Raw genomic sequence first — 22,069 nt, 5'->3', positions numbered from 1 at the left:
GTTTTAAATGTAAAGTCAAAGAATAAGGGAATGTGCCAGATGTCTCCCCTTTGTCAAGATCCACGCTCTACTCTTGGCCACTTTGCTCTCTCCTCTCACCACGTGCCAGGTGGCAGCATCAGCAGAGTCCCACGACTCCATGGTGCCTGGCCAGTGGTGACTCCTGGGAGGAGACTGGAAGGGGGGAGAGTGAAGTGGGGCTATAGATACCCCCAATTCCCTCCTTACAGAGCCTGCTGCATTCATTCAACCAAAGGTCTCAACTGTCTCCAGCTGGGATCAGGTAACACTCCGTCCCGCTTCCTCTCAGGCCTCAGAGTGGTCCCAGCTCTGCTGCTAGTCCCGGGCTCTCTACCACTCCTTGTGTTTCTCTACATCCTTCCCACGACTTCATAAATAGTCCTTTCTTAAACCTTCTTTGAATTATCCTAATTTGAGCACAGCACCCATGTCCTGTTGGAACCCTGAATGATGTGGGGAGGGAGCTTGGCTGGGAAGAGTAGAGAGAGAGAAATACTCAAAGACAAGGAAGGCTTTGTTATGGTTTTTTTATTTTTTAAGGTTCATCTTTTTTGAAGGGTAGCGATACTTGGCTATATTGACAAGCTCATGGAGTTTTAATAGCCACAGCCAGTTTCATAGATCTAAGAGGAAGGAAGAAATAGGCAGAGAGCTCTTGGCTGGCCTCTGCAGCTGATGACATTACAAGTGGCCTCACCACTGTTGCTCAAGACATTCTAGAACCTGTGTTTCCAGTTTGACCAAGATAGCCCATTTGCCAGGTTTGCCCATGGCTGTGCTGGCAACAGTTGGTCTGAGCAATGAGCTCATGGAAAAGTAGACACAGAGGCTAAAGAAGGAGAAAGAACAAAGGTCAGGACCTCAACAAACCCAGGCACACCTCAGCGCACCAAGGCCATCAGATAATGAACAAAGTCATCAGTGTTTTCTTAAACTTTGCAAGGCTGTGCATGAACTGGCCTTGCTCAGCTTGCCAGCCTCCTCTCCTGTGTCTCTTGTGGCTCACGTATTTGATTGTACTGCTCTGCCTCGAGGGCCTCCTTTCTGTTTCTCAAGTGATAATAAGCCCCTTTCTGCCCTTGAGCCTGAGCTCTGAACTTTTCACTGCCAGCAGCCTGGCACTTATCCAGGATGATGCCATCTCACCTGAAGATCTCATCTTAAACAGATGATGCCACCTTAAAGCAGGCTGACCACCCAATCCAAATCACTCCCCTTCATTATTCTCCTTCAGAGGGGCCCTGGACTCCACCTTTTACAGCAGTCACCACATTAAAAAATTTATTGAAGTGGAGAATTCTATTCAGAAAATCTCCTAGATTTTCTTACAAGCTTTTTGTTTTTGCATCTAAATCTTTAATTCATCTGGCATTTATTTTGCTGTGTTGCATAGGATGAGGCCCTTTCGTAGTCTGAACTTGTGCAACACTTCGTTGGACCCTCTAACACACAGACCCTCTTCCTTTCACTTGCTCATCCACTCAACAACCATTTAGTGGCTAATGACCTGTACTAGGCCCTTTACTGTGCACAAAGAATAAAAAGAGAATAGCCTTACTACAAAGGAGAAAGCAAATAATGATAGAGCTTTTGTGCGGTAAGGCCCAGAGATGATCTCAGTATACTTGGGGAAGCCTACATATTAATGCAGAGAGGACACTGTAACAAGGTAAATGCTTTAGTGGCAAATGATGATTATAACTTTCCGGAATTGTGGCAAAGAATGTGTTCCTATTCATTTGAGACTCTCATGGTTTGTAATGCCGTGTCTTACCCACTGAAATCACTTAAAAAATACTTTAACAATTAACCTGATTGTAAAATCTTTTCTTTTGAAGCTTTCACTTTTCTCCAAAGTTCTAAGCACATGTTCCACTGCTTACCAGGCATCTCCACTGGGATGTCTTTATAAGCATTTTCAACTCGAGATGTCCTAAGCAGAATTTTTTTGTCAGAAGAAATATACAAAGACAAGGGAGTTTTTGTCATGGGGCTTATTCTTTTTATTTTTTAAGAGTTTTTTTTTTTTTTAAAGGTTAGAGATGCTTGGGTATGTTGACAACCTCATGAAGTTTAACAGCTAGAACCTATTTCACAGAGGTGATCTGAGAGGAAAGAAAGTTATTTCCCCCAAAACCTGTTCCTCCTTTACTCTTAACCTCAGCTGTCTGAGATAGAAAGGTCAGAGTCATTCTCAGGGCCACCCTGTCCCTCACACCACATCTAATCAGTCACCAAGGCCCGCTATTCTAGGTCACAAATACTTTGGGATCCCTTTTCTTATTCCCGCCATCTTGCGTTGAGCCTACATTATCGCTCCCCTGAAGTTGGTTGTTAGAAAAACATTCCAACAGAGCTCTCTGCCTCTTCTCCTTTCTCTACAATCTTCTAATTGCCACCACAATCTTACTGCTGAAACACAAATCTGATACTATCACTCCCTTGCTTAAAATCCTTTTATGGCGCTCCAGTGTTTTTAGGATAAAGTTCAAATTTTTTTGCATGGCTCATAGGAACATTTCAATCTGGTTATAGAAAAATCTCTCAAACAAATAATCTAAAATATGGAAAAACTTACATACACAGAGTTGTTCATTGGGTACAGTATTAGGTTTCTCCTGCTGTTGTAACAAGTTACGACAAAGTTAGTGCTTTAAAACACATAGAGGAAAGATGGAAAGATCCCTGGACTTTCTAACTCTGTTTTCTTTTGTGTGTGTGAAGATGAATAACCTCTATCTGCTTAAGTCATAGTCTATTGAGTTTTCTGTTGTTTGCAACCAGATGCAATCGCAGCTGATAAAAGTACTTCAATAATTAAAATAAAGAAGAAAAACTGTCTGATTCCAGGTTAAATTTCCTTAATTCCTCGTAGTCAATTCCATGAATAGTCCAAGGATTTCACTCGTCTCCACTCTGCTCTTTTCTTTTTCCTAGTGACTTCTAATCCCTACTCCACTTATCTCTCTGTTTTGAAACCCTCAAGTAGGCCCAGCTCAACTTTGTTCAAACCTCCTCAAGGACGCTCAGGTATAACTTAGTTATACCCCCAAAAAGTCTTTCTCAAGATTTCCCTCAGATTCATCATCATTTTTCCCATGGTATGCTGTTCATGCTTCTATGGTAGTACTCTTTAATACTATATTGTAGTTGCCTGTTTTCTTGACTGCCTGTAAGCAGCCCCTGAACTGTAAGCAACAGGTGAACAATGGGGGCTCTCCCCCTCCAACTCAGCTGCTGATCCTTAGACTTCCTTTATATGCAATAAAACTTTTTATTCCATCATTTGAGATATGGCTTGAAATGCACTATGCCTCAGAAAGGTAACATTGAGATTTAAATCACATTAAGGAATATGTGACTATTTTCCTTTTTTTGAAAGCATGTTTTAATAGGGGCTAAGGGGAAAATGAGCTTGTTTTGTTTTCTTTTAAGTTTTGAGCAGTAATATAGTGTACTTTGTTACCTGCATTGCTAAAGGGAAGAATAATTGTGTGATTATTACTACCACTCCAGCAGGCTGTAGAAGGGGTCCCTCTCTTTCTTCCATCTTCTTACTCTTGAAATTTTGGACCTCCTCGTTAATTTAATCTGAATGTCTATAATATTTATTAAAAAATAAAAAGTAAAGACAAGATAATCCCTAAATTATACACACACACACACACACACACACACACACACATATATCTTGGAAGAACATTAGAGTAGATTAGGTTAGATTATTGATTTATCTCCATATACAAAATGCTCACTACTTTTAATCTGCTCTGGCTATGATCAAAATAGTCATCACAAACACCATAATAAAAAAAATCCACATGAAAAATCGGTCTATGACTTTTGCAACCTTCTTCCATTCGCTCCCCTTGGAATTGGTGGCCTTGTGGTCCTTGAGGCACTGGGCAATATATTCAATATTCCTTGTCAGCACTGTGTACCGTGCACAGTGGCTGCCAGCATCCTGCATGTTCTCACCCTGGCACCCCAAGTCATTCTTTAAGAGTTTGTTCATTTCCTTCTTTCTGGGAAGGTCTTTGTTCCTGGCTATTTTCAGATTAGGCTCTGGAATTTTGCCATAAACCGTCATGAGATGATCCTGCTCCCTGTCTTGGTGGGGGCTAAGGCAGCTCTCACCCACATCGTAGACAAATAAGATCCTGGACATGTATTTCAGGATGACCACCCTAGCCCAGTGTGGCACTGGCCGGGCCTCGGCTCCACAGAAGTGGATATTCATCACCATGATGGTCAGGGCAGTGGAGGCTGTGATCAAGGCCATCGTGGCTATGTAGTATTTGCCTGGAAAATATTCACAACCAAGTTAGCTTAAAACAGTCATAAAAAAGAACAATAAGAAATAGCAAGTGTCAGCAAGGATGTGGAGCAAAGGGAACCCTCATACATTGTTGGTGGGATGGAAATTGGGGCAGCCACTGTGGAAAGCCATATGAGGGTTTCTTAAAAAACTCAAAATAGAAATACCATGCAACCCACTACTTCCACTTTTGAATATTTACCTGAAGAAAACAAAAACACTAATTTGAAAAGATATATGCACCCTATGTCATATATATGCAACATTATTTACAATGGCCAAGATATATAAGCAACCTAAGTATCCATAGGTAGATAAATGGATAAAGATGTGGTACATATACACAATGGAATATTACTCAACCATAAAAAAGAATGAAATCTTGTAATTTCTGACAACATGGATGGACCTAGAGGGTATTACACTAAGTGAAGTAAGTAAGACAGAGAAAGACAAATACCATATGACTTCACTTATATGTGGAATCTAAAAAAGAAGCAAACAGAAATAGACTCGTCAAACAGAACAGACTGGTGGTTGCCTTGGGGGATGAGGGGCGAGCAAAATAAGTGAAGAGAATAAAGAGGTACAAAATTCAAATTATAAATTAGTTAAACTCTGAGATGGAAGTACAGCATAGGGAATATAATTGATTAATAATATAATATCTTTGTTGACAGATGGTAACTACACTTATGGTAAGCATTTAGTAATTATTGAATCACTATGTTGTATACCTGAAACCATTATAATATTATATATTAACTATATTTCAGTTTTTAAAAACTGTCCTAATATTGGCTCAATGAAACAAAGAACTTTTCTAAGGAAGCTGTATATACTACCAGTTACTAGCATAGACTTTTTTTTTCCACTTTTATCAATGATTATTTTTTAATGTTTACTTTCATTTTTTTATTGAAACATAGTTGATATGCAATATATTGTTTTCAGACATACAACAAAGTGACTCAATAATTATATACACTACTAATGCTCACCATGGTAAGTGTAGTTACCCTCCTTGTTACTATACCAAGATATTACAATATTACTGGTTATATTCTCTATGCTGTACTTCCATTCCTGTGACTAATTTATGTTTAATTTGAAATTTGCACTTCTTATCCCCTTTATTTATTTATTTATTATTTTGGTATCATTAATCTACAATTACATGAAGAACATTATGTTTACTAGGCTCCCCCCTTCACCAAGTCCCCTCCACATACCCCTTCACAGTCACTGTCCATCAGCATAGTAAGATAGCATAGACTTTTGAATCAAACTTCCTGGGTTCAAATCCCAGCTCTGTCACTCACTAGACTTGTGACCTGGAGCAAGTTATATAATCTTCTAAGCCTTGGCTTACTTCTCTGTAAAATCAATAATAATACTATCTAACTCTTAAGAATATGGTGAGGTTTAAATGAGATGATCCATGTAAAGTTCTTAATATTCTCACTTGCACTGGGTTAAAAGGTTTGTAAATGTTTGCTGAGATCACGATGTGGAAAATTTCCACCTTCTACAAACAAACAGTGATCCTGGGCAGTTCTCAGAACTGTCTTCAGACTTCAGTAACAAGAAAGCTCATTACTACTGGGTAAGAAAGAGATGCTGTGTCACTATTAGTCTTCAACACGTAATTGCATAAAACAGATATTCATGAAAAAGGAAAGTTAAGGAAGGAAACAATAAAGATAAAGGCACAAATTCATGAAATATAGAACAAAATACCAAGAAGAGAAACAAAACCAAATGCAAGCAATTTGAAAAGAGTGGTAAAATTGATAAACCTCTGATAAGGCCATTCCTGGAATACAGGCAGGGTGGTGATAGGGGAAAGAAAGAGAGAGGAAAATAACAGAATAGAAATTTTAAAACAATAAGTAACATTATAAATAGCTGTATGATAATATGAAATTTCCAGATTTTGAAAACCCAGATGAAATTTCTAGAAACATGTAACCTGTCAAATTTAGTGTAAGAAGAAAGAACACTTGAATAGAAGTGGGAATTAATCAAATACCTTTACTCACCCTCCCCCAAAAAAGCTGTAGGGTCAAAAGTTTTACCAAACTTTTAAGGAATAGATAACTCATATCTTATGCAAGTTGTTATATAAAAAGAGGAAAAACTGCCTAGCTCATTTTATGAAGTCAGTTTAGCCTTGATTCAGAAAGTAACAAGAAAGTAAATATTAAGGTCATTTCACTTATAGACGTATTTGATAAAGACCTACAAAATTATTAGCTAACTAAATCCAATGGTGTCTTAAAATGATAATTCATCATGATAAAGGAGGATTTAGTTCAATGTCAGAAAATCTAATTCACTACATTAGTAGGGAAAAGAGAAAACTCACATGATTATCTTTTTTTTTAAGGTATGATTGATATACACTCTCACGAAGGTTTCACATGAAAAAACTATGTGGTTACTACATTTACCCATATTATCAAGGCCCCCCCCACACCCCAATGCAGTCATTGTCCATCAGTGCAGCAAGATGTCAGAGATCCACTATGTGCCTTCTCTGTGCTACACTGTTCTCCCGGTGATCCCCCACACCGTGTGTACTAAACATAATACCCCTCAGTCCCCTTCTCCCTCCCTCCCCACCAGCCCTCCCATGCTCCTCCCCTTTGGTAACCACTAGTTCCTTCTTGGAGTCTCTGAGTCTGCTGCTATTTTGTTCCTTCAGTTTTGCTTCATTGTTATACTCCACAAATGAGGGGAATCATTTGGCATTTGTCTTTCTCCTCCTGGCTTATTTCACTGAGCATCTCACATGATTATCTTAACAGTTGAAGACAATGCATTTGATAATGTTCATCATCCATTTTTAGTTAAAAGCTCTAATAAACTAAAAATAAATGGGACCTATCTTAATATGGTAAGAGCTATGGAGCAGAAACCTAGATCAAATGTTACACTTAATGCAGAAAAGTTAAACACATTTCTGTAAGATTGGTAGTACATTTAATGGGTATTAGAAATAACAAATTGTGATTAATAAACACTCTCAAGATCTGTGTGCACACTTTCTAACCAGATACATTTTATATTATCACAGAAACAGAACAAGTAATGCTTGTGAAATTCCTGAGACATCTCTCCTCAGAAATTGAGCCAGCTTGCTGTTGAATTGCACTATTAAGGAAGAGAGATCTGCTAAATGACCCTGCCTCAAATAGGGTTATTATTGGATATAATCACTGTCAATCATTCCTGTCTCAAGGGAGATATAATAAACATGCCAAAATAACTTTCCTCTTAGTGGTAATGGGTAAGAGGAAGAGAACCTCTGTGTCAAGTTTCTCAAAATGGTGTGTCTGTATGTCTGTGTGTATATGTATGTCTGTGTTTTGCTTGGAGAGACTTAGCAAGGAACAAATCTCCAAGCAGAAACCAATTTAGTAACATCTGAATATTTGGTAATAATGGATTCAGTAGAGGGTGTAAGTACAATATCCCTTTGATTGGTCTTTTAGTCTCTTTGGTGTTCTGAAATTTCTCCTCATTGCTTACTCTAAGGAACTACAAACCAAGTCTAGCTTTTGATTCTGGTGAGCATCTATTACAACGGCAAGTGTTTGAGACAGAGGTATTGGAGCTGAGTGGTATAGAGGTGGCAGGGAGTAGGTATTAAAGCTGTTAGGAAGGATCTCAGAACAAGGTAGGTAAGGAAAGGGGAGGTAGGGACACGCCTGCCCTTAGAGGAACATTTTGTTATTGCACGTTTTTGAAAAGGAGGTCTACTTTAGAATCACCTCAAATTCCCAAATCTTGCCCAAGATTGCTAAGTCAAACTCTTTGAGTATAAGAGACAGTATTTTAACAAGCTCTCCCACACCTATCATATCCACTAAAAACTGAAAACTTTTCTTTAAGGGTAGATGATAAGCTTAGAATCCAGTTCATCATTTTGCCACTATCGTGCTTGCCACCCTCTCCAAGAAGAGATTACCTTATGATGTGAAAAGGTAATAATAGTCACTATTTACTTGGTACTTACCCTTTGCTAGGTTCTACACTAAGCAGTGACACAATGAGGGAACAATTACACAAATTTCACAGGTGATGAAGCAAAGACTAAAAGATTAAGTAACTTGTCTAAGGTTGATCAAGGAATGAGCGATGAAGTCAGAATTCAAATGCAGATTTCTTTTACTTCAAAATCAGGGCCTGAACCTCCAAGCTAGTGGAACAGCAAGTCCACCAGAACACCCAGAGGGCTTGTTAAAACATACTGCCAGGCCTCACCTCCACAGGTTCTAATTCAGTAGGTCACTGGTGGGCCCCAAGAATTCACCTTTCTGAAATGATGTGGTGCTGTGGGTCAGGGGCCACACTGTGGGAACTACTGGCTCTAAACTATATTGCTTCTTCTTTTGTGTAAACCTAAAGACCATAAGACCAGCTCTGTTTCCACTGGCACATCTGTATTCAAAGATGCCAGCTGAAGGCACTAAGGGAAGTACGTGACAGCTTATATCGAGCCTTAAATTCAAGTCTAATTGTTATGAGGTTCAAGATGCAGAAACAGCCCCAGTCACCACTAAGCTAGGCTCAAAGTGTAAACCGCTTGAGCTCACCTATGAGAGGGACGTCTTCGGAGGCCGGCATGATCTCTGCCACCATGAGCTGGAACACGGTCATGGCCAGCAGGACGGTGACTCCTAGGGAGACCTTTTCCCCAGAGGCTGCTGGGAGATAAAAACTCAAGGGAGCCAGAAAAGAGATGAGGACACACGGCATGAGGAGATTGACAATATAGAATGAGGACCTCCTCTTCAGAAGGAGAGTGAACGTCACATCTGGGTAAGGCTCAGAGCAGCAGCCATAGGAGATCACATTCTTCACAGCAGGCATGCCATGGACCTCCCACTCCACATCTTCGATGAAATCAGAGAGGTCTCCACTGTCCAGGGCATTGAATATGTCCACCTGATTGCCATTGTAGGTCCAGGAACCAAAGGTCAGGTTGCATTGCTGGTTATCAAAGGGGAAGTAGGTGACATCCACCACACAGGAGCTTTTGGTGATGACCGGTGCATCCCAGGTGATCAGCCCGTCATACCGCAGGACCACGTTGGTGTTCACAGGCTCAGAAGACTCATCATCAGCCCTGGAGGTGAACAGAGGAAAATGAAAGTGCTTACCAGAACAACTCACTAACTTCCGGAACCCAGACAGCTCGCCGCCTGGTGCTCCTCACAGTAATGTCTTTGGCAATGATCACCATTCTCCCCATTACCCTAGCTTGTCTGCAGCCAACTCTCATTTGCCCTCTCCTCCATCTCTTGTAGCTAGCCAGGGCCAGGGTCTCATGGATTCTTCCTTGAAAGCATCGCTGCTCTTATCTCCTTTCCTCTCTATCCCTAATGTGACTTTGGGGTCTCTGAGTCCAAGTATGATTCAAACATTTCGCTTACCTGATTATGCTAATCAGGGGTACAAGAATATTAAAGTAGATTTTTGTTGCTGTTGGAAGAGTCCTACATGTGTTGATTGTGGAACATTTCGAAAATACAAAGAAAAAATTCATTTGTCCATAATCTAAGAGTTAATAATTTATGCTAGATATATCCTCTTCTGGCTTTATCAACATTTATGCCTGGCATTTTGGGTACAGAATTTCTATTTTCCTTTAGGGAATGACTCTTTCTGCACTAGTGCAAGGCAGGTGAATGTTGGTCAAGGAACCCCAGCCTCCCCTGGCCACGGGCTGACAGTGTGACCTGACCTAGATCCAACTGATTCACTCCCCCTGGAGTCCAGATCTTAATCAGAGTGACACAAAGACCAAAAACAGTCACCCTGGTGATGGCTCCCTATAAAACAAACAGATAAAAATTGAAAAAAAAAAAATACAGCGTAATAGTCTCTGCTGTTCCAAATTCTAGGGTGGTCTCAGCCTGTCCTTTCCAAGGTCTGGTCATTGGTTTTCTCCTTAAATTCAGTGAGCTGGGCTATATTCTTCCAACAAGTTTCTTTTTCACAAGGTAGTCAAAGTCAATTTCCAATGTAACTTAAATTGATATGTTTCTGTTAACATTTAAATGCATGTTTTTCCAGTCTTCCTCATAATTTTTTCCCTACATGTTAGGGCTAAATGTAATGTGGATCCTGAATTGATTCCTGGAACAGAAAAAAGGACATTAGAGGACAACTGGTGAAATCCAAATAAAATGTAGTTAATAGTATTGTATTCATTTTGACAAATATGGTTATGTAAGATGCAACATTAGGAGAAGCTAGGTAAAGGGTATACAGGAGCTCTCTGTACCATCTTTGTAAGTGTTCTGGAAATCTAAAATTATCCTAAAATAAAAAAGTTAATATATATTGACCAAAAAAAGATAAGACAAAATTTTTTATGTGGTCATACATTTCTGTGCAACATTATTTTCATGGCCAAATAGTTAGTATTCCTTTATATTCCATTGTATAGATAAATCAGAGTTATTTAACCAATTCCATTGATATTCAGCAGTGTTTCCAGTTCTTGCATTTATAAGCAATGCTCAAGTGAACATCCCTGTAGTTGAATTTTTGCTTTTATCCAGTGAGTCTTTCCCTAGGTTAAATTGCTAGAAGAGGAATGTGCTGGATCAAAGAAATGGCATGTTTTTAAAACAATTTTTTCCAATTATTCAGACCATTACAGATACCATTGTGCTACCCAATTTTTAATGAGATTCTTTAATGAGGGTTCAAAGAGAGGGATATTTAATGGGGGCTAGTGGAGATAACAAAATGAATCTTCTGAAAATGTTGAATCTACCCTCTGTAAGAATGAGAAATATGCATAGTTAACTATATGAGAAATGAGAACTGTGCATGAACTGAGAGTATCACTCACCCATCCTACCTTCCTCGGTGTAAGAGGAGAGATCTGAGGATTAGAGAGAATCTGTTTGGAGCCAGAACAGTTGTATTACTCATGGTGCTACAGGAAATGAATGGCCCATTCACATTAGATAATTTGGAGAGTCTACAGAAAGAACTATTTCCAAAGGTATGGATAAGTTGTAGGGCAGTCATACCACACCAGCTATGAACAGCAGAGCTATTACCATTCTAGGACATTAAGAGGTGGAAGAGAAGGTGTAATTACCACAACCTGGAAAGAGAGGGTTGCATGAAGAGGGTCACCATGATAGGAAGTGTGACTTTCTGTGGAGAGATACAGCCAGTCAAAGACAATGAAGGGAACAAGGGAATACATACCATGACCTCACTCTCTTTTCTCCAACTCATTTCTCACTGGTGACCTGCCAGTGGCCAAACCCAACCAGAAATCAGAGGGCAAGGAAGCCCACTGTCTGAAAACATCACCGCAGCTACTCAGGAGGAGTTAAAAGATGTCTATTTAATCACCTCATGAGCAATATCCTATTGTTTTATCTCCCTGGTTCTTCTGATCGTATCATTTTACAGCTCAAAATTTGCAGTGATCTCCTATAACCTGCCAAATACTTCCAAACTTCCTTAGTTTAGTGTTCAAGATGTTCCATGATTTACTCCCATCCCACTTTCTAACCTCATGTCTCACACTTGTCTTCATTCACATCTCACCAGTCAAGGCTGAAACCCTAATAGATCCTGTGAATTTCTCTCTTTTACTCAAACTCTTTCATTTATCTGTAATAGCCCTGCCTTTGCAGCATGTACAAATCCAGTACATCCTTCAAGATTCAGCTCAAATGCTACCTCCTCTAAGAAGCCTTCTCTAACTCTCCAATCAGATGAAATCTGTCCATTTTTGAAGGAGTGGTACTACTTAATTTCTGTCTTGTAAAGGACTTATATTTTCACCTTGTACTTTAATTTTTACATGTATTTCTTATTAGACTGTTCCTTGAGGTCAAAGACTCAGTCTTAAAATCTTTAAACCCCTCAGCACACTGCAGAATGCCTTGCACAGAAAACTTAACAAAGAAGGGTAGGTCGGTAGGTAATTGGGTTGGTTGAATGAATGAGGTTCATTGTCCACTAGAAAGTGACATGGTGTCACAGAAATATCACAGAGCTTTGGGTTCAAAACCGGTTCAAGTTTTGTAAACCTGAACAAATTACATCTCTATCACTCACCTGTAAAGTAGGGATTATAATACTTTTAAGGTTTCTTTTTAAAATTCATATTAAGTAAATAACTATATGTGTTATTTTCCTATTGCAGTGTAATAAATCACCACAAAACTGGGGTCTTAAAACAACACAAATTTAGCATTTTAAGAGTTCTAGAAGCCAGAAGTCAAAAAAAAGTCAGAGTAGACAGGGCTGCATTCTTTCTGAGGGCTCTAGAGGAGAATCTGTTTTCTTACTTTTCCAGCTTCTAGAGGCTGTCTGCCTTCCTTGGTGCAGGGCTGTTTCCCTCCATCACTCTGACCTCAACGTCTTTTGTGGTATCTCCTACTCTGACCCTCCTGCCTCTCTTTATAAGGACTACTGTGTTTATATGGGCCCACCGGGATAATCTCCTCATTGCAAATCCCTAATTTAATCACATGTGCAAAGTCCCATTTGCCACGCAGGTTGACATATTCACAGGTTTCTGGGATTTGGACATGGACACTTTGGGGACCATCATTTTGTCTATCATACTGTGTAAAGCTCCAACTCTGCCTGACACATACGTGTCCAATACATACCACTTTCTTCTCTGTCCCTTCCCTCTGTTTCTAACTGGATTCTATGTTTTCTCAACTAGAACATGACAAACTTAGAAAGACAAAATTCAAAATGAAAGTTGGAAAATAGTGTTCAATAATATGATCCTAAGAGAATAGTTAAATAGTTTTCCTCTTGTCTTCCCTTTCCTCAGCTGCTTAGTGCGCTTTGGGCAGCTCCTCCCCCCCTCATTTTGCACTTGAGCAGACAGGCCTTTCTCAGGCTGTAAGAAGCCACTTCCTTGGAACTGGAAAGTGTGGGCTAGTCAAGGAGAGAACAGTGAGTCAGCCGGGTTTTTCAGTCACCAGAGAGTTTCTAGAACCTCAGCATAGACTTGTCTGTTTATTTAACCCAACTATCCCTTCCTTTTTCCATATCCAATAATTCATCTTTCATGTACCCACTTTTTCTTCCCATCCATATCAAAAAGAAGTCCCCCTCTTTCTTTCTAAGGCTAACTTCCCTTGCTGCGCTGCAACTCCTTTCCTCCCAAGTGTGCCTCAGGATTTCCCCTCTCTCTAGAAGGTTCCTCTAGTCCCTTCCCAGCTCTGTCCTACCAACTTCCCTTCTTCCTAGGCACTTCCTGCCTCTGTCATCTCTTCCCACACACTGCTCTCAAGAGTTAAGTGATACATGCTACTTTTACTGCCCCATCTTTTTTTTCCTATTTTTTAAATTATCGTATCATTAATAAACAATCACATGAGCAACATTGTGGTTACTACATTCCCCCCATTATCAAGTCCCCACCACCTCCCCATTACAGTCACTGTCCATCAGCGTAGTAAGATGCTATAGAGCCACTACTTGTCTTCTCTGTGCCCCCCGCTACATTATGTGTGCTAATCATAATTTACTGCCCCATCTTGCTTGTATTCTTTCAGTTTGGCTTTTCCCAACATCTGCTCTTCCAGAGGTCATTCATGACTTGCAAATAAGCAAATCTAAAGACCTGGTTTAAGCCCTACCTTCTTCAACTCTTCCCAAGCATTTCACTCTATGGGTTGTTCCTAAACCTCCTTTCTTGCCTTTGTTTCTATGACACAGCTCCCTGTCATTTCTCCTTCTGCCCTTTTAACCATTTCTTCTAAGTGTCTTCTGAAAATCTCTTTAGTGAAGAGTTTCCCCAACTCCATCCTTTATCCTTTAGCCATTTGTTCCCTTCCTTGAACAGTGATATAATGGCTTAAAGGGCTTTTCATGTCTCTAACCCTGACCTTCTTTCCAGGCTTATGACTTGCCTTTGCAATCTCTTGATTGGTCATCTCCATGTCGATGTTCCCCAAACTGATCAGGACTCACACCAAACCCATCATTTTTTTTCTCCAGAACTGTTGCTCTTCCCCCTCTTTTATTTCCAATTTCATCTAAAAGTTTTGCTGTCCTCTCAATCATCTAGGCTACATAAGGGAAAGTTTTATCCAAATTCTAGACAAATCTTTCTGAATATAAAAGGGCACCCAATTCCTTGCTGAGTCTAAAATCCAAGTATTAAAAGTGTCCATTAAGACCCAACCTTTAGAACTCTCTCATAATGCACATTTGGAATTTCTGTAACCCAGTCTTTACCTAACCTGAAAATGTCAGGAATCCCTGCAGTCTCTTATATTAACAATTATATTGGCCATATACTTTCACTAAACAACTTCACCAGAACTTTGAGCTCCAATTTATCTATTCCTTTACTGACTTGGTAACAGAGCCAGTATCTGTATGAACTGTTATACTGCCAAAAGAGCTCCCTACCTCTTGGAAAAATTCATTGCTCAAGTTACTAGTTATATTTTTTAATTGTTTATTTTCCCTTTAACATCTATTCATTGTCTTGGGTTTTGTTCTGTGGTGCAATTTTCTTTCTTTTCTCTATGTTACTTTCTCTGTGCTCACCTAAGATAACCACCAAGTCTTCTCAAGAACTTCCCTCTTCCAAACTAAGCATCAACAAATCAACTGCTCCTCGAGTGCAGGAGCTCCCTGGTCCAGCACTACCCTGACCGCTCCCCAACAAGTCCATCCCCATGGATTCAGGTACCAACGGTGGATCCAGATGTTAAGTATCTTCCTGCTCAAACTACCTTCATCACATCTACCTTCTACCTGTTTTTCCCTCCCTTCACCACCACTCAGGAAGCCCATTTTATGGACTACCAGGTTCTGTACTAGGCTCCAAGAGCTAGTGATAGTATATCTGGTATTGAAAGATCCGGCAGGTCCAGGGATTCAGCTAGAAGGACCAGGTTCAGGGAAATGGCTATGACTGGGGTCCCTCCTTTACCCAATCCTATAACTCTCTTCTGTTGTCATTCAGTTGCTTAAAAGAATGCAAATGACATCCAACCATAGCTATATTTAGATTTTCCTTTAAATAGTAAAATGTTACTGAGAAGGAGAGCATGAAGGAGAATAGAGGATCTGAAACAGAACTATCCACGACAGGAAGGCAGAAAGACTAAAGAGTCAACCCAGAGGAACAGAAAATAGTTGGTTAATCAGTGTGGTGAAAAGGCTTTGTACATGAAAGGATGGGAAACAGAACTAACACCTCTCAAGGCCAGTGATCTGGGGGAAGGGAGGAAGATTGGGGCCAGAATTTACCAAAGCCACAGTAGGCTTGTGTGAGCTCATGAGTGCATGAACTGGCTTCTCTATGAATGGGAAACTGGGATAGGTTTAACTTAGGTTACCACACAAGCTGAAGTGTTTCAGGAAGAGCTGGATGGTCACTGCTTCAGCCAGTCAGAGCAGAGGCAGAAGAGGACCAGCATTCTGTTCATTTTCTAGGGAGAGTTGTTCAGACGTATAGAATGCTGTAAACAGCATATGTAAACTGTGTTCTTTGATTACTCCCCTGCACTCTGTGGGTGAGAGGAGGTAATGGGCAACACGGCTCATTCTCTTGTGTGTGCCTGTGGGTGTGTAAAGGGGGATGAACTAGGATAATAAAGCCAAGCACTTGGATGTTAACTTGCTTAGGAAGGGATATGCAGGACTGCTCTGACCACTCAGAGTGGAGAATGGTCAGCAGAATCAGGGCTGTGATTCAAGAAGTCATGACCCTAGAGTGAGAAGTGAGACTAAAATCCAGGCTGCTCCCTACCTGTGTTGCACGCTGAAGGAAAACTCATGTCCACAAGAGAGCTGAGCTCTCACAAAAGCCCCCCTGAACTGCCCCTCATTCACCTTGTTCTGAGTCAGAAAGGTACCCTTCCCAGCCCATAGAAACTTGGGTTCCAGAATAGTGAGAAGACCCTTTGACAACAGGTGGAGTAAGTGTGCATGAATCGTGATGGAATGACCTGGTTCCTTCTCAAAGTGTGGTTCATGGACCACCAGCACTAACATCAGGAGCTTATAGAAATGCAGAACAGCAAACTCTACCCCAGACCTACTGAATCAGAATCTGTAATTTAACAAGCTCCTCAGATCATCCTGTGTACTTTACAGTTTGAAAAACATAAACCATACTTACCCATTTACTCAAGGCCTCTTGCTCTGGCACCAGGAAAAGGCCAACTGGTGATTTTATGATCTCATTCATTTTCCACTCTATACAAAGTCGAAAATCCATAGGCCAACTTCTATCTGGCCTATTCTGATGTAATCTTAGTATCATTATTATTGATACATGATCTTGGGCAAAGGAGCACTGCTGTTACAGGTTGAATGGGTTCCTGAGAAATTCTTATGTTGAAATCCTAGCCTCCAGCACCTGAGAATGTGACCTTATTTGGAATAGGGTCATAGCAGATGTAATTCGTTCAGATAAGGTCATAGTGGAGACAGGTCAGCCCCTTATCCAATATGGCTTGTGTCCCATGGACACAGATAATACACAGGGAGAATGCTATGTGAGGAAGGCAGAGAGAGGGGTGAGGCTTCTATAAGCCAAGGAGCTGCAGAGAGTGCCTGCAAACCAACCAACAGAAGCTAGGAGAGAGGCCAAGAACGGTTCCTTCCTCACCACCGAGAAGGAGCCACCCCTCCCAGTACCTTTTTCTTGCACTTCTAGCCTCCAGAACGTGAGGCAATGCATTTCCCTCGTTTGAGCCACCCAGTGTGTGTACTTTGGTACAGCAGCCCTAGGAAACTAAACCAGCCCCTAATACAATTTCTCACCTGAAAAGCAGAATGTAGCTCTAAGCTTTTATGACCTGTTATTTTATCATCTAAGATTTCACGAGCATCATTTCAGGGCCTAGGTACATGAATTGGTACTTTAATTCACACATGTTTTAAACCTTGCTTTTTCATTATGTATAAATTTTGTTACATATAACAAAATTCTCATCAACATGTTTTGTTGCCCTTGTCTAGCTTGGATTAATACTTAGTCTACAGGCACACACCTGATCATCTACATTTGCCCTCTTACAGCACTAAACTATGTTTTCTACCTTTATCTTGCATCTACCTACCACTTCAGCATTTTATTAAAAAAAATAATAATAATAATAATAATGGAGAAATGTGGGATTCACATATAAATCAAGTATAAAAATCAAACAAATATTCATATGTGACCTGATTGTTTATAGTTCATAATGCATGATCAAAACCGAAAGTTTCTGTGATGACTGCCCTTGTACTGTTCACCACGTAAGAACTTATTCACTATGTAAGAATTTGTTCACCATGTAAGAACTTGTTCGTTATGCTTCAGAAGATTGGAGACTGATGAGAATTAGGCTTGGGGTGGATTAATGATTGTGCATCGAGTCCTCTATACAGAATTTTATTGTTGTTAACAACCATTTGATCAGTAAATATGAGAGATCCCCTCTCAAAAAAAAAAAATTCTCATCAACAAGTTCATGTCTAAGAAACTACTGGCTTGCACTTACTTGTTATACAAGACAATATCTGGCCTCCACACCAGGTCGCTGGGGATCCTGATGGAGTCTAGTCCATCATACTGGTCCCGATCCCATGTGAGATACGCATCATGCCAGATTTGGCGGATCCACAAATAGGCAGTCAGGATTTGGTTTCTTTCATCCTGCACAATTAACCCAGATACAACTTGGTCTGGTGGACTCCTCAACCAAATGTACCCATCTCTAGAATACTTGTTCTTCACAACAGGAATTCCAAGAGCACTCATCTATTCTCAATAAATAGGTGAGAGCTTTTCTAGTCTATTTTCTTGTTTGACTGTCAGGGCCATATTTTTTCAGCTTGGTTTCATGTTAAAAATATAAAGTGGACAAATATTTAAGTCATCAGATCTTTGTATGGGACAACTGCCCAAATTTCTTTGAAAATTGATCAACTGATGATTCACTTGAATGAGAAAGTCAGGAAATATCTACAACAGACAGACAAAAAGTCTTTCAAGTTTCACGATTTTGTGTAATTAAATGCATATAAGCACTAAATAAGATGTCATATTAAAACACCAACTTTCTTTTTTATAATCGGGATAAATTCACATAACATAAAACACACCATTTTAACCATTTTAAAGTCTGTGATTCAGTGGCTTTCAGCATATTTGACAATGTTGTGCAACCATGACCACTAATTCCAGAACATTCCTGTCACCCTCCAAAAGAAACCCTATCACCATCAAGCAGTCACCACCAATCCTCTGTCCTTTGGACAGCCCCTGCCATTGCTACTCTGATTTCTGTCTCTTTGGTTTTGCCTATTTTGGACATTTCATAGAAATGGAATCATACAATATGTAGAACCATCTTTCTTTAGATGCTCTAAGACTGTTGCTGCTAATGGCCAGGATTAGGTAACATTTAGTGAAATTAATTTTATACAAAACCTCCTTCCCGTGGTGTTCTTTTCTCTCACCAGCTTGCACACAGAGCTATCTGTTCTCATTCCCTCTCAAATTCCCAGTTAAGACAACCCCTTGGAAAGCACGGCTAATTTCATTCTAAGTACCATTCCAAAGAATCACCACTGCATGTTACTCACCATATCCTTAATCTGAGAAAGTGTGATCTGCAGCGTAACATTGAGGACTTTATCTGTATCTTCTACTGGCCGAAGAGCATTGGAATAATCTTCAAAAAGGTCACTAAACAACTTCTGAGCATATTTTCCATCTGCTGTATCTACAGCTGCCCAAAAAGAGGATCTGGATCAACATTCTCTGTTGTGTGTATTTCAAGGCAAAGAACAACAGACAGAGGACTAGACCTGGAGATGACCCAGCATCACGTAGAGACAAGCTCTGGGTAGATGAGAGTTACTTTCCTGGCATTTGCTACCCCAATCAGCACCCGTCAGTAAGAAGCATAGGAACACTTCCTTGCAGTTAGACCATTTGTTCTGCTCCCTCCCACCAAAGAAGTGCCCCGGATGAGCTGAGATGGTTATATACCCACCAGCCCCTTACCTCTCAGTCTGGAGGCAGCAAAATAAATCCAGCAAAAGGAGATACAGGAATGGAGCCAGTTCATCTTTTCTCCGAGCCTTTATAAAGTCCCAGCCAGGCAGCACAGTCTCCCACTTCCCTCTGTGAATGGGGAGGGTCTGGGGGCAAAGGTTCCAGTCTGCTGCAGTCTCAGTGTGGCAGGTGGAGAGCTCAAGCTTGTGTGCACTGAGACCTGCGGTCCTGATCCAGACCCGTCCTCCCTCCTCTCCAGTAATCTGAGACCTGCAGCTCCGGGAGAAGGGGTGGGCTAAGCCAGGCAGCACTTCTCTGTGGGGCTGTCCTGGGTGAGGGTCACTAGACACCTTCAGCAGGGGCAACCAGACCAAACCTCCACACCCCAGAGACTCCACCTAAGCAGAATGGGTGCACTACACCTGCAGCAAGCAGACTCAGACTGAGTCCCAGCACTAGGGAAGCTAAACCAACCTCACCACCTGGCAGCCCTCCAGGGAGGCCCTATGAATGCACTTTGAGGACATTGGAAGGGGGAAAGAGGCAGTTCCATGATCTCTAGAAGAGATGGCTTTCTGTTTCTCTTCACTCCTTTCGTTGTCCCACTGGGCATGCATCTTGTGTAGGAACGTGGGTGAGTCTGTGTGTGCGTGCGTGTGTGTGGGGGGTGCAAGCATTCACTCCCTTCCGAAGTAGAAGCATTGTGATTAGGATTAGAAGTCACAGATATATGTTCGACTGCCAGCTCAAACCTTTCCTAGCTCTATAACACTGAGCCTTCCTGTGCTGGGAACATAATATCCCCTCTCTCGCAGAGCTACTGGGATACTATATGTGAAAACACTCTGTAGTGTAAAGTACCATGTAAATGTTATGTACCATGTAAAGTACCAGAACTTCCTTCCATATGTATCAAGTCACTCTGGATTTACTAGCTCTAAAAAATATATAGTTTAAAGGCTAATCAAATCAGCACAAGAATGATTCATACTAATGAAGAGATTACTAAGGCTGCTACCCTTTGCATTTGAATGCTACTTTATTTAACTTTTTAAAATTTCACATGCATTTCTCATATGTGATCCAGTTTCGCTGCCACAAAAGCATGTTGATTTCCAATTTCTATAGCCTGTCCCTCTTCTTGCCTGGGGAAACAGCCTTGGAAAACCAGATTAAAATCATTCCGTTGCCTGGCATCAGAGCATAGAAATTGGATAGCTCTATTTTATCAGGTTACAGCCATCTGATGAGTCACCCTGTCCCTCTTCAGAAATATATCCTCCGAATGGAACGGACACTCCAGCCGTCAGCTAAGTGTGTTTCTTAATTGCCTATGCCCTTGTGTTGATTGTGAAGACATCACTTTCCCGACGCTCCTAGTCTGACGCACGCATCGAATGACACAGCTCCTGGTGCCCACGCTCAGGCCTCCTTCGACAAATCATCCGCTCTGGAATCTCAGAGGCTGAAGGTCCTTTGAAGCTAACTGAACTCCGTATTTTCACACAAGGAAACTGAGGTCTAGAGATGTTAGTGGCTTGCCTCCAGCACCGCTTGGCCAGCAGCAAATCCAGGCCACCTGCTCCGCCCCGTGAGCTCACTGTGCTGACCCTGCCCCACCTCCTTCCACTGTCACTCATCCAGCTAGGCGGGTCCTGCGGGCAGAGACTCTCTCCCATACGCGTCTTTGATCCTTGTGTCACGCAGAGCAGCCCCTGGTAGTAGATGCCCAGTGAATACTTCCTGCTCGCTACTACAGCTGCTGCTGGAAAGCTGCCTGGAAGACAGTCCTCCCTTGTTGTCTTTGATGGAATTTGATTAACTTGGCTCGTTCAATTGGTCACTTAATAATTTTTTTAAAATGGCAACAGTTGATGCTAACCTGTCAATGTTAGCACAATCCAAATTAAACCAATACTTGTAGGGGATAATTCTGCCTGTTTGAGCCAAGATACTAATGACTAAAAAGCAAAATCCTCTGAAATTCATTCTAAAAGAGCAGTGCCTCAACAAAGTGGGAATTTCAATAGAGACAGAAAATACATGTTTTTTAAAATTAATTCTAAAACCACTACTTGGTGTCTTCCCAGGGACCTGCTCATATTTATCCACTCACTACCTCTTCCTCATCTCCAAACCCTTTATAAAAAAAAGAGAGACCTGTCACTGTACCATAACTTGCAGGACACTAAATTGAAGAAGACACCTGTTGAATTTACTATTTAGGGCTCAGGTTCAATAAGGCTGAAAAGCAGGCAGATATACTTCAGACTGATCATCTAAAATGTAAGTCAGACAATGGAAATAATCTAAGGAAACCTCAACCATCCAGAAATTTAAACCCTCTTGAGTACACCCCATTTCCTGAGTTCCCCATTAACTTAGGATTGGTCATATGTGTTGGCATATTAATTCAGGTTAACAGAACTATGTGTTTGCAAGTTCATGATTTTCATGCCAGCCGCTATCATTCCCTGGTTCACGGGTAGAAATTCTGAATAGCATCTCACCATAGTTTGTATGAAATCATCACCCAAGGGAATACACTCGAGGGACCCACATTCACAGACTTCCTAGATATCACAATAATCTTGTCAGCATCTGCACCTTTTGCAAAACAGTGGTCCCTGGTCCCAAGTTCACAGACATGAAGTATTCCAGCCATTTCAGGATTTCTGGGAACCAAATCTTCCCCTATGGACCAA

The 22,069-nt window shown here is 40.9% G+C and overlaps 1 protein-coding gene across 1 annotated transcript; it reads right to left on the bottom strand.

The window, feature by feature from the left end:
• Positions 1 to 539: 539 nt before the first annotated feature.
• Positions 540 to 19,582, bottom strand: CHRNA9 (cholinergic receptor nicotinic alpha 9 subunit). The gene is made up of 5 exons (XM_036908420.2): positions 19,374 to 19,582; positions 18,950 to 19,095; positions 17,863 to 18,017; positions 8,941 to 9,473; positions 540 to 4,323 (listed from the first exon to the last, which is right to left on the bottom strand). The coding sequence occupies exons 1-5, from the start codon at positions 19,435 to 19,437 to the stop codon at positions 3,782 to 3,784; spliced, it is 1,440 nt and encodes a 479-aa protein (XP_036764315.1). The 5' UTR covers positions 19,438 to 19,582; the 3' UTR covers positions 540 to 3,781.
• Between the last annotated feature and the right edge of the window lie 2,487 nt (positions 19,583 to 22,069).

The sequence above is a fragment of the Manis pentadactyla genome, chromosome 5 (assembly GCF_030020395.1).
Source record: "Manis pentadactyla isolate mManPen7 chromosome 5, mManPen7.hap1, whole genome shotgun sequence".
In the NCBI taxonomy this organism is placed as follows: Eukaryota; Metazoa; Chordata; class Mammalia; order Pholidota; family Manidae; genus Manis; species Manis pentadactyla.
This window is presented reverse-complemented; position numbering and strand designations above follow the sequence as displayed.

Coding starts and splice junctions, on each gene's coding strand:
- CHRNA9 (XM_036908420.2), bottom strand. CDS start 19,437: ATGAACTGGCTCCATTCCTGTATCTCCTTTTGCTGGATTTATTTTGCT. Junction 19,096..19,373: donor TGCTGCCTCCAGACTGAGAG/GTAAGGGGCTGG, acceptor CTTTTTGGGCAG/CTGTAGATACAGCAGATGGA. Junction 9,474..17,862: donor GATATTGTCTTGTATAACAA/GTAAGTGCAAGC, acceptor GTTCACCTCCAG/GGCTGATGATGAGTCTTCTG.